At 42.2% G+C, this 13,536-nt stretch overlaps 1 protein-coding gene across 1 annotated transcript in view; it reads right to left on the bottom strand.

Moving 5' to 3' along the window:
• Positions 1 to 13,536, bottom strand: part of EHBP1 (EH domain binding protein 1) — a 418,269-nt gene that overhangs the window by 254,286 nt on the left and 150,447 nt on the right. The window contains 2 exon segments of the mRNA XM_053284345.1: positions 2,764 to 2,903; positions 3,885 to 4,066. Of these exon segments, the coding sequence (XP_053140320.1) occupies positions 2,764 to 2,903; positions 3,885 to 4,066 (322 nt within the window).

The raw sequence follows: 13,536 nt of genomic DNA, 5'->3' as shown, positions 1-13,536 counted from the left end.
TTAAGGAAAAAAGGAGTACAAAACATGCTGTTATTAGAAACAAAGAAAAAGAAAAGAAAGGACATATGTTAATTTAAGGAATACATTCTAAAGTGAAACGTCACACGAATACTTAACATATCATTGCACCTATATGATGGCTTTTTTCAACATGTTCATGAAAATGAACCATGTATATCCTACCATGTATATTCAGAATTAAAAATAATAGATTCATAAGAATCAATAGTACCCAAATCTAATGTTTTCATTAAGGCAGCAAACAAACCTTTTAACATTATCAGATGAGGTTTTGCAAAGATCTTTCTCTTTTCAAATCTGTGACAGAAGCTGTCAAACAGATACTGCCTGACTCATGATTATACTGTAAGTATTCTGCACACCTAATGTGTTTAGGCCAAGCTGCACCCTACACATGTGACCATATTAGAACTACAGATTAGATAATAATGTGTTACTCATTATGAATTTTAAGCCTTATCCTTCCCGGCTTTGTCCGTGTGGCTCAGGTGCTGTGGAGACCACTGATCATGTTATTTTATACTGTGACCTCCACAAAGATATTCGTTTAAATCTTATTTTACCTTATTTGGCTGAAGACATAACTTGGACATCCAGATGAATTCTATCTAAATGTCTTATTGTCTAATTTTAATTCTGAATCTACTAATTCAGTGGCTAAATACTGTTATATTGTGTGCAAGTGCTGCTCCCTTGTTTATGATTCTGTTTCTGGTCGATGACTGAAGAAGTGACTGACATATGAATTTTAAGTTTTACTTAACTTTTGAAGTATTGTATGGAAATATGATATATTCTATTAGCAAACAGTTGCCATTTTTGAAGAAAGTTAAAACATTTTATCTACCCACTGGCAGTAGGTTAAAAGGTTGTGAAACTCTGTATGGCACCAACTTAGCCTTGTAATCAAACCTCTTAAAATGCACTGTATCCTTTTTGTTTTGACCAACCTGTTTTGGCCACTTGTCTAATAGGTTTGCATATACTCCTCAGGAACTGAAATAATTAAACTGATCACATTTAAACCTTTATTTCTTCCCTCTCCTCCATGACTATATTTTCCTGTGTTCATCTTAATATTACCTAATGCTCTGAATTGGAAAACTTCAGATAATTGCTTCCAGCTGGTTGTTGCAACCTGTATAGTATGACACGAAAGAGTCTCTAGAAAAAAATTGAGGGGGCACAGAAGGGGCAAAGTGCATTTATGGGTGGGCAAGCTGTGGTCCACATATTAGATTTCTGAAACAGAAATGGGGGGAGATGGGGGTGAGCCACTTGTCTGGGAGAGGCACTTGCCCCCACCACCCTCTGGAGCCACCCGGGGTGTGTGTGGATCCTGTTTTCATAAAAGGATACATTTCCCTACTGAGTGGTGTGAGCTGTGCTTAGCTGTATCTGGGGTGGGGGTGGGGGCACTGCCAGTGTTACAACTACAAGTCCTTGTGGCTCTGGCACTGCTTCAATTTGCAGTTCCTCTCATCTCATGCTGTCCTCACTGCCTATCAACCTTTTTACTGCTAGGACCCAGTTTGCTACTGTGGGAGACAAAAACTGCTTCCATCAGGCAAACCGTCGGACTGTTCTCATAACTTTCTCATGATTCGAACTAGGGTAAGAGCCAGTGTCCTGCCAAGTCTGGGAGATGTGCATGCTCTTGTTTTCCAGTTGTCTGTGACAGTGGTGGCTGGTGAGGGCGGCAATAGGTACCTTTAACACTGAATTAGAAAGTGTTTACCAGTGGTACCGCTGGCTCCTGCAAGCTGCCACGATCAGCGGTGCTCCACCTGGCATCTGGCATAGCTTCGGCAGTCACCTGGTCTCTGGGCATGTGCAAAAGCCATGTGCATGGTCGGAGTGTCACTGCTCAGCAGCTTGCAGGTGCCAGCCATACTGCTGGTAAGCACTTTCTAATTTAATTCTAAAGGTACCTCTCACCCCAGCACCACCCTCACTGGCCGCCAATGGTCTGTGAGTAAAAAGCAAAGGAGGAGGAGGAGGTCATAGTCTGCTAAGCAGCAGCTGCGTCAGAAGGTTTTTCATCTTACCTCACTAAAGGTAGGTGAACCAGTCTCCCTTCTGGTGATGGCAGATTGCTGGGCCATGTCTTCAGGATGTGTGGAACAGGCCCAAACTAAGGCCACTGTCCCAGCACCCTGAATGCCAGCTTAAACTTTGTTCACACACACACACACACACACACACACACACACACACACACACACACACACACGACTTACCACAAAGGCAGGCTATTTCCTTCTGCACATGATAGCCCTCAGAAACTATCTCAGACAAGAGAAATAGAAAAATCCAGTAACTCCCCTACATTTTCTGTTCTGAGGTAAGTAGTTCGCTGTCCCAGAAAGATCTAATGCACACTGAAGTACATACAAAGGAATCCTACAGCCTCATGCCTTGAGGTCTTTTTGCCCCTAGTCAGGGAGCAGCAGCAACACAACACAGAGTAGGCATGAGTTCAGGCCTGACAACATGCTGTAGACAGATCCTGCTGCTGTGAAGTCCTCCTCACAAATCCAGAAGTGCTACAAACACCAACTGCCTGTGCCACTTGCTGTATAAATACCATAGGTTGATCACTCAATATTTGAATGAAACTGCAAAATGTACAGTCCTAATAAAATGTATACTACTTTACATTTTTATGAGAAGGAAAACGTGCTAAAATATCACAAAAGGCAGAAGCCATTTTATGCATTATTCTTTTTGGGCAAGACAAACCTGTAATTTTTGCAGCCTTCTCCTCCTGGTTCACTCTATTTTCTTCATCATCTTCATTGTCTTCCTCAAAATCATCTAAATTTCCAATGTCCGCTTGCTTCATACTCATCAGACTGGCCAGGCTTTGCATGTCTTCATCACTTAAAACAAAACACCCTACATCAAATAAATGTTTCACATCCAATATGAGCTATAGTGCCTTGTTGCACAATGTCCAAGACTGCCCTCAGTGACACTGCCGAAACCTATTAAAATCTATGGCTACCTTTGTATTTACAACAATAGCTGTTCTCCACCCCGACTGTACTCAGCTCAGGTTCAGTTCTTCCCAAAGAAGTGAACGAATTCTAACCTTTGTGCTGATATATTGCTTCACATGTGTTATCTCCATAATTCTTAAGGTAGGCCAGTGTTCTTGCATTACAAGTCAAGGGCTGAGGCTGAGAGAACAGCTACTTGCTGTTCTGTATTACTTTGAGCATAGGAAGCTGCCTTACACAAAACCAGACAATTGGCCTATTGCGCAGTACTGACTAATAAATTGGGGCTGAGGATAATGGAACTATAGTTTCACAACAACTGGACAGCCAAACTATGCCAACCAAATGATCTATACTGAGTGGCAGTGGCTCTTCAGGGTTTCAGGCAGAGGTCTCTCCTAAGACTTCTGGAGGATGATGGGGATTGAACTTCCACATCTTCCACATGCAAAGCTGGTGCTTCCTACTGAGCTACAGCCCCTCCCTCAGTTCATGGCTGAGGTGAGATTGCACCAGGGCTTCCCAAAGCATTGCTCACTCACTTGCTATAGTCAGAGTATTAGACTACAGTCAGAGTAAAACTTTATAATCAACTTAGACAATTTATAGTATGGTGGAGAATATCCAGCAACAGTTACTATATACTAGGGCTGCTCAACTTAGGCCCCCCAGCTGTTTTTGGACTACAATTCCCATAATCCCCAGCCACAGTAGCCAATAGCCAGGAATTATGGGAGTTGTAGTCCAACATCTGCAGGAGGGCCGAAGTTGCGCAGGCCTGCTATATACAGTGACTGCACTCAAAAGGAATTCTTTGGAACATAGGAGAAAAATAAGCTTATCACCCCCCACAAAACTTACGTTGCCTTTCCTTCCCTCAGGAAAATACATGATAAAGAGAACTGCAGGGTAGCAGAAACAACTTTCTTAGACAAAGGCTTGAATTTTAACTTGACATCAGTTTGCGTAGGCATGGGACTTGCATATTGCTTCATGTTAATATTGCTGGTGGCAAGAGCTTTCCGGCGTCCAGAAGGAGATTCCTTAAAGAAAAACAGCCTACCGTGAAATAGGATTTTATGATATTATACTAATATTAGTATTTACTCTATTTATATCCTGCCTTATTACATGAAACTCAAGACATCACATACAGGCTTCTCAGGCTGTTTCCCATCTAGGCACACACCATATCCAGACCTGCTTATCTTGAGTAAGGTTATGGTATCATGTCTTCAGATATTTTCCTTGGATGTACAGATATATATCTCACACCATCCACAGTACGGTTCAGGGCATCATACTAAAAGTTATATTGACCAATGTTGATCACTTCAAACCAACTACAAACCAACTAGGATGGCACTTAAGTCAGATGTCACCCAGAGTTCTCAGCTAAAAACTAACCCTTGATTAGGCTATTATACAACAAAATTGTAAGGAGATGTGGCAAATATATTAGGAAACAAGTTGATACAGATTTATATAGCAAACAAAAATAAAAGTGTGAGAAGTTCTTACTCACTACTTTCAGAGTACATCTTACAGCATATCTTGCATTCAAACAGAGAGCGGTAGTATCTAGCTATTCTAAAGGCACAGTACTACAGATCCTGTTATTGTTCATATTAGTATAATAATTTGAAACTCCCGGATCAAACTTTTTTCTTTTAGCAATTGTCAGAACCTTCAACCTTAATCTTGTTCACTGATTGACAGCAGAGGCCAGGAAAAAAGAACTTGCATTGTTTGTGATAGTCACATCTGTTCAACTTGATTCTGTTGAGAGTATTTGCATATTCTTAAGTATTTCTTCTGAGAGGGCCTAAATCCTTCTCAAGTGTTTGGTGCATTTTTGAAATTCATTCATAAAAAGGTATCTACATGCACTAATAGTTCTGTATAATATTACTGTGCATAATCTGACAGATAAGGCTAGTTTTTTTAAACAAGGTATTCTTCAGGGATGACATATTACATTCTGACTTATTCTACTGGGCAGAAATGTCAAGTACCTTTAGGAAAAGCTGCTTGAATGTTCTGATTGAATTAGTGGTTTTTATTCAAGGCAAATGATAATCAGAGAGGAAATATATTCCTATTTAGGCAATAGTGTCCAAATGGTTAATAGGATTTTCTACAAAAATATTTTTTTGGTCAGCCAGTATCATTTTCCTTGTAATTCCAATGTTTAGAAATACATAAAATTGGTAAGTTTGCAGACTTTTCCCCCCATAGTGCTGAAATACACAATAAAAATGAGACTGAACATGAAAGTATCTGTAACAGAAATTATTTTTGAGACACCAATCAGACTAGCTTAAGAAACACCATATTAAAACTGCAACATCAAGCTTGATTCAGGTTGTCTTTTCCAGTTATCAGGTTATACTTACCATAGGGAAGATAGACTTCTGGTCACCCTCCAGCTGAATGTGGGAATTTAAAGTCTCACTGCTGACTGCTAAGGGCTGTTCCCAGACGCCAGGATGGGCCATACATAATCCAACATAAAGTGGAATGGGTTCATTTCCTGTTTGGTTCAACATGCAACCCCGTCTTAGAACCTGAGAGGATCCCTCAGCAGTGGAACTCTGAAGACTTCACAGTCAGCTGGAGGGTGGCCAGTGATGTTTGCACCCATCAGCTCTACAGTAAGGGTGACCTGGCAATTTAGGATTAAAAAAACAAACATTTTGCATTGAGTTTGACATTGAAACGTTTACTATGTTGTTTCTTATGCTAGACTCCAACTCCTATGTGCTGTGCACTGCATAATGCCTTACTGTTGTGTGCTCATTTACATGCAGGTGCACTTCAAGACACAGTTTGTTTATTTATTTATTTTATTTTTTACATTTTATATCCCGCTCTTCCTCCAAGGAGCCCAGAGCGGTGTACTACATACTTAGGTTTCTCCTCACAACAACCCTGTGAAGCAGGTTAGGCTGAGAGAGAAATGACTGGCCCAGAGTCACCCAGCTAGTTTTCATGACTGAATGGGGATTTGAACTCAGGTCTCCCCGGTCCTAGTCCAGCACTCTAGCCAGTACACCACGCCGGCTCTCTACAATGTATTATACAATGTATTGTATAATACAATGTATTACCCACCACTTGGAGATTTAATTTCTAGATACTCTAGTGAAGGAGCAGAATCCTGACGAATGATAACTCTAGTAACTAATGCCTAAAAGGCATCCCCAAGAGGTCATAATAAGGTCAATGATTTACCAGGGAGAGATTCCATACAATAGGAAATATCCCTGATAAATAGGGATAGGTGGAGCCTATACAGACTAGCATAAGAAACAAAAGTTTTAACCTCCAGCTTGATGTAAATGTGATTTTTGAAGCACCAATAACATACCCTCCAACATTTCACCAATGAAAATAGAGACATGCCTGTAAGTGTGTAGGGGGTGTTATGATGTCCCAGGGACAGTTCTTATTTTCTGGAATATCTCCCTGGTAAATCGTCCACATTTTGACTTCTTGGGGATGCCTTTTTCATGCAAGTTGCTAAATTTGTCATTCTTCAGGATTCTACACCCTCCCCAGAATCTCTAGAAATTAAATCTCCAAACAAGTGGATGGGTACATTCTGTCTATAGTGCTCTTGCATATAAAATGAGTGCAAAACACTTAAGGCACCATGCAATGCACAGCAACATAGCAGGTGGAATTCAATGTTCAGTTATGTGTAATATTGGGTGGGAGGTTTGTGCAGTAATCATTGTTATGAGAATTGATTGCTACAGGTTTAATCTCTAGTTTCACTTATAAAGTGTTGGAGGGTATGGGTTTGGCAGTGTGGAGCAATGTGTTCTGCCATGTTCCTTATTACTTGCTTCCCATTTGAGGGATGCTTGTAATCAGAACTGAACATGTCTGTCAGAGCAGACAGAAAGGCCTTTACACACTTCTTCAAAATGAGAGAGAGTTTGCACGTTCAGTTTAAACATTTTTCACTGATATGATTTCTATAGATGTTACTGAAAATAAATACAATTTATTTATTTAAAAATGTATAGTGTATGGCATCTTGCACGCAACTTCCCCACCCAGCTCTAGATTTTGGTGCAAAATATAATATGCAGATATTAAAGTTTGTCATTTTTTCTGGGCCATGAATCTTTGGAACAGCTGCTCACACCAAATAATATTTACACACCAAATTAGATTTCTTAAAGATATGTCTAAATATATCCCCCTCTCTTCTAAGAAAAAACAGATTTTTTGAGAACTGGGATAGAAGGGATGAAAGTTTCTTCTGAGTTCTCAGCTATGGAGGACATTCAATGTCAGAAAGGAAAAATAAAGTAAAGTACTTTCACAGCAGCCTCAACAGCTAAGATAGCAACTGCAGTGGGCAATTTAATCACCTTACTAACTTGGATTATTGGTACAACCTCTACAAATATCCACACACATCAAAGTAAGTAGTGGGTGATAACGGCCCTTTCCCCTACCTGCTAAATATCCTACCATAGCAGCTCTCCCACAAGGCCATGTGAGGAGATGAGTGATTGGTGACATCCGGCTGCAGGTGTCACCCCATCTGCTTGCTGCCACTACCTTGCCTCTTCTGTTGTAACCCATTCTCAGAATTTTCTTCCTCGTCTACACTGCCACCACTGCTATTTCAGCATCAGCTTGCTTGCATGCTCTCTTTTTCTCCTGCACCAAACCTTGTTCGCTTTGTCTCTTCTGTTTTGGGAGGAGACAAAGTGGACAAGTTTAGAGTTGAGACAGAGAAAGAGATGGAGTGGTGGTGGCAGAAAGGAGAGAATGGTGGGTGAAGTTGTAACTAGACACATACAGCTTGCCTGGCCAAACTGAAAGGGTTTATTAAGGAGGATAAAGAGATTGCAAATAAGCTGAATGAGTTCTTTGCATCTGGCTTCATGGTGGAGGATACTGACCATATATCCACTTCAGAACTGAGCTTCTCAGGTTTGGAGGCTGAAGAATGTGGCCAATTTGAGGTGATGAGAGGACGGTTCTAAACTGTCTTGAAAAACTAAACATTAACGAAATACCAGGGCCAGATGGCATCCACCCAAATATTCTGAAGGAACTCAAATGTGAAATTGCTGATTTCCTAGCAAAAATATGTAACATTCCAGAAATAAATATGAAACTTTCCAGAAGACAGAAAGTAGCTAATGTAACTCCCATTTTCAAAAAGGGACCCAGGGGGTTTCTAGGAAACTACAGGCCAGTTAGCCTAACTTCAGAGCTGGGTAAATTGATGGAAAGTACACTTAAGGACAAAATTGTTAAACATATAGAAAAACAGTGAGGAAATTTAGGACCAACAAAAGGAAGTACTTTTTCACATAGCACATAATCTATGGAATTCTCTGCCAGGGGATGTGGTGATGGCCACTAGCTTGGATGGCTCTAAAAGGGGCTTAGACAAATTCATGGAGGACAGGTATATCAATGACTACTAGTCTGGTGGCTATTAGCTACCTCAAGCCTCAGGCAAGATGCATTGAATACCAGTTGTAGGGGAGCAACAGCAGGAGAGAGGGCATGCCCTCAGCTCTTGCCTATGGGCTTTCCAGAGGCATCTGGTGGGCCACAGTGTGAAACAAGATGCTGGACTAGATGGGCCTTGGGCCTGATCCAGCAAGGCAGCTCCTAAGTTCTTATATTCTTATGCAAGTAGTAGTGCAGGGCAGAGGGCAGAGCATGCCCAAAATATGAGGCTGGTGAGGGAGAAAAAGAGCAGTTTCAGGACTGACGACGGGGCTGGAATCAGTGCTTCCTCCTGACCAGGGTGCAAGGCAGCACACTGTGTACACCTCAAGCAACAAAAGGCAGTGAGCCAACTCTGTATCCCTATAGAAGGTTGCACTATAATTTTGGATTAATCAGTCCGGAATATCTTCCATCTCCAGAGAGATGGTTGTAATAATGGAAAAGTTCACTTTTACTCTTTTTAGCCTTTTTCAGTTGACAGTATGATACAGCAATTAAAAATGCAACTAATTCATTTTAATTTTGTGATATTGCATATGTGCCCCTAATTGGTCACTTAATAGTCCATAACAAGTCACATGATCTAACAAACTGATGCTTATAAAGACATCACAGACATTGGATTCTGCAGAAAACATTCAAGGACTATTCCCCTTCAAGTACTCCAATTCAAAAGCATAAATTAAGAACCAAATATATATAATATTTATCCATCAGTAATATCTCTAGATACAAAATAGAAATCACATACTCTTGTCATGTTATTTAGTTTTTTGGCAACATACTTAATATATGTGGGCAGGGCTGACTCCATGTAAAAAGTGTTCCACTGCTAGAATAATATGACACTAATGAAGCATGAACACTTCCTTGAAAGTAACAGTGGCCACACCTTGGTTACCAATCAACACATTCCAATATTACAAATAAACAGCACACTTTGATAGTCTTGGCCCAGATCTGATAGTCAAATTTGTACTTAGGTGTTAGTAAATTCGACAATATTATGAGCTATTTATATATCAAACAACCCCTTGTTTGGAAAGGAAAGCCTCTGTGATGTTTTGGATAGGTTGTCTGACTTAGACATGAATGGGACCTGGGTTCACATCCCTTACTCTGACATATTTTATTGGGTAACCCTGGCTCAGTATCTGTCACCTTAACCTATCCCTCTTGTAGGAAAGAAGGACTTAAGAAATGAGGCTCCATGCACCCACACTTTGCCTTGATCATAGATGCATCAGGCAGAAATTCATCAGGGGCATCTCTAGGAAGTGATAAGGGAAACTGTGCCTGTTAAATGTCTGCCTGGATGCATCCCTCTCCAGCCCAATGTCCAACTGAAAGATCAAGGCAAAGTGTGGGTGCATGGAGCCTCATTCCTAAAGCCCTCATCATATACTAGACTGTACAAAGTCTTTACAGCTCATATGGTGCAGAAATTAAGATGGGCAGCTTAACTTGCAATTTCCATTCTTTTTAGGGCACAAAAAGCATCTTAGCTCTCATCTTAAACCAAAGGTTTAACACCTGAATTTCCTGGTGTTTTAAAAAGAAAAATCTAATTAAATACTATGGGGAAGAGCTTATGCAAACCATAAGGTAGAACTTTCTGATGTTGAACACCAAAAGTAGAAACTTCAACTAAGATAAAATACACTCCCGCCTTAAAAAACCCACAATTAAATGAAATCAGTTGATTCAGTAATAGTGACAGTGTGATCCCACATCATGATTATTCAGCAGTTAATAAGTACACCACAAGAAGCAGGTAATTTGTGTTCACTTTAAATATGTACTTCATTTTTTCTTTTCTCTTAAAAACACATACACACACCACAATGATAATTAAAAACAACAAACACTTTGTTGTCCAAAACTGTGTCCAAAACTACAGATTATCTTCCAAGAAATTTCCCATAAACTTCAGACTTCTCCTGCTTGATTTGATTTCCTTCAGGATAGTGCTATCAGCAAAATAATATAAAAGTTGTACACAAGTGTCTTAGCCAACACACACACTCACACAGAGACACTGCAGCCACACCACACACACACTCAGTAAGAATACACACCCACAACAAGCATTCTCACACACTGCAGCCACACGCCCCCTCACCTTTTCTGGCAAGCGCCTTGCCCCAGCAAGTTGGCAGTCCCTGCTGGCTGCCCCGCCCCCATGGCTCAGATAGTGTCCGCAGAGATGCACCAAGATAATTTTGGAGCCCCGCCCCTGGTAAATTAAGCATCATCATTCTTCGCCGGGCGACCACTCCACCTGGGACAGACTAAAGAGGATTTGGGGGCCCTGGACTTCAGCTTCGAAGTACAGGAGTAAGAGTGCCTCTGGACGTCCGGCTGCCCCAGCCTCAGCCGGGGCTGCTGGCAGGGAACACTGGCTTGCTGGGGTGCAGAGCAGGCTGGAACGGGTGAGGGGCATACGCCAGAACAGAACATCAGGCAGCAGCGGGCAGTGGCCTGTGGGAAAGCCATCTGCACATGCACGGGCGCCATCTGAGCGCTAGGAGCGGGGCAGCTGGCAGGGAACACTGGCTTGCCAGGGCTGTACCAGGCAGGAGTGGTGACAGTGAGCAGCAGCCAAGCAGGCCACATTCTTGAAACCATTGCATGAGGCATGCACTGGACCTGGGGGGAAGGCAGGAGTGGCGGCAGTAGCCAGCGAGAAAGTCTGCCACATCTTTGACAAGACTGCCATTCTGGTTGAGGGGCAATGCTGTGGGTACCGCAGCTTCAGAAGCCCTACTGCACAGACTCTTTCAGCAGTCAAGACACATATTTCATTTTCTTAAAATGCAACTTTGAGGATTAATTCTGAAATTGCTATTGATTGGGTCTCAGAGGTATATACAAAAGGCACTTTTCTGGCATGCAGTCTAAATGCACAATTGTGCCAGGAAGATTTCCCTTTGCTACATCAACCACTTTAATACAGTCCTTAAAAACATGGGACCATGTCACAAATTACATTTTAAGACTTATATCTACGATATTTAGTATACACACTTTAAAATGTAAAGAGAGAATCTGGCAATATTTGTCAACACATGAATTATTTATTTATTTGTTCGATTTATTTGTTCGATTTTTAGACCGCCCTTACAAAATAGCTCAGGGCAGTTCACAAACATCATAAAACAGTTAAAATCAATCAATGACCGGGCACAAAAATTTTAAAATACAATAAAACAGCCAAAAAGTAAAACAATTCAAAACCTTCTAAAAACCCCATACATTAAAGACCTTTAAAAACAATTTAAGAACACTGGAAGGCCAGGCCAAACAGGTAGGTCTTTAGGGCTCTTCTAAATTCCAATAAAGAATTCAAATTATGGATGTCTGCAGGGAGCGCATTCCACAGTACAGGAGCGGTTACAGAGAAGGTCGCCCCCTTTAAGCCCCCAAGACCCCTGCCGCCCCTTCCCTTCCCTTCCCACCGCAATGAGGGGTCAGCAGGAGAACTCCCCTGCCGTCCCCGTCCACTTCCCTGGCTGGCTGCAAATGGCTTCTTTCGGGGCGGCAGGGGTCTTGGGAGCTTAAAGGGGGCGGCCGCCAGCTGAGCGGGGGCATTTAAGAGGGCGGCAGGGACTAGGAGATACCCTGCCGCCCGATTCAGTATTCAAAAGGAGAGCCGCGCCCAGAGGGGGAATGAAGCGGGCGGCAGGGAGGTCTGCCGCCCGCTTGCTCTAAGAAATATGGCGGCATTCTTGAGGGGGTAAGTAAAGTCCCCCCCGAACTCTTTTGGAACCCCCCACCCGAACCAAAACCACCTGTGTCCGGACCGGTCTGGAGGCCTTTAGAATGGCCTCCGAAACGGTCCGTGCACATGACTACCCATCGCTTCTTCCTCCCTAGCAACCTGCCTATAGCACCACTGCTTATTCCTTCTTTGTCCAAATGGAGTCATAATCTTCATGACTAAAGGTGAAACTCAAAAAATTAGAATATCGTGCAAAAGTTCATTAATTTCAGTAATGCAAATTAAAAGGTGAAACTGATATATGAGATAGACGCATTACATGCAAAGCGAGATAAGTCAAGCCTTAATTTGTTATAATTGTGATGATCATGGCGTACAGCTCATGAGAACCCCAAATCCACAATCCCAGAAAACAAGAATATTACATGAAACCAATAAAACAAGGATTGTAAATGGAACAATATCGGACCTCTGAAAAGTATAAGCATGCATATGTATTCAGTACTTGGTTTGGGCCCCTTTTGCAGCAATTACTGCCTCAATGTGGCGTGGCATGGATGCTATCAGCCTGTGGCACTGCTGAGGTGTTATGGAAGACCAGGATGCTTCAATAGCGGCCTTCAGCTCTTCTGCATTGTTTGGTCTCATGTCTCTCATCCTTCTCTTGGCAATGCCCCATAGATACTCTATGGGGTTCAGGTCAGGCGAGTTTGCTGGCCAATCAAGCACAGTAATCCCATGGTCACTGAACCAGGTTTTGGTACTTTTGGCAGTGTGGGCAGGTGCCAAGTCCTGCTGGAAAATGAAGTCAGCATCCCCATACAGCTCGTCTGCGGAAGGAAGCATGAAGTGCTCCAAAATCTCCTGATAGACGGCTGCGTTGACCCTGGACTTAATGAAGCACAGTGGAGCAACACCAGCAGATGACATGGCTCCCCAAATCAACACAGACTGTGGAAACTTCACACTGGACTTCAAGCATCTTGCATTGTGTGCCTCTACATTCTTCCTCCAGACTCTGGGTCCTTGGTTTCCAAATGAGATGCAAAAGTTGCTCTCATCAGAAAAGAGGACTTTGGACCACTGAGCAACAGACCAGTTCTTTTTTTCTTGAGCCCAGGTAAGACGCTTCTGATGTTGTTTGTTGTTCAGGAGCGGCTTGACAAGAGGAATACGACATTTGAAGCCCATGTCCAGGATCCGTCTGTGTGTGGTGGCTCTTGATGCACTAACTCCAGCCTCAGTCCACTCCTTGTGAAAGTCCCCAACACTTTTGAATGGCCTTTTCCTGACAATCCTCTC

This window comes from Hemicordylus capensis, chromosome 1 (assembly GCF_027244095.1).
Source record: "Hemicordylus capensis ecotype Gifberg chromosome 1, rHemCap1.1.pri, whole genome shotgun sequence".
In the NCBI taxonomy this organism is placed as follows: domain Eukaryota; kingdom Metazoa; phylum Chordata; class Lepidosauria; order Squamata; family Cordylidae; genus Hemicordylus; species Hemicordylus capensis.
This window is presented reverse-complemented; position numbering and strand designations above follow the sequence as displayed.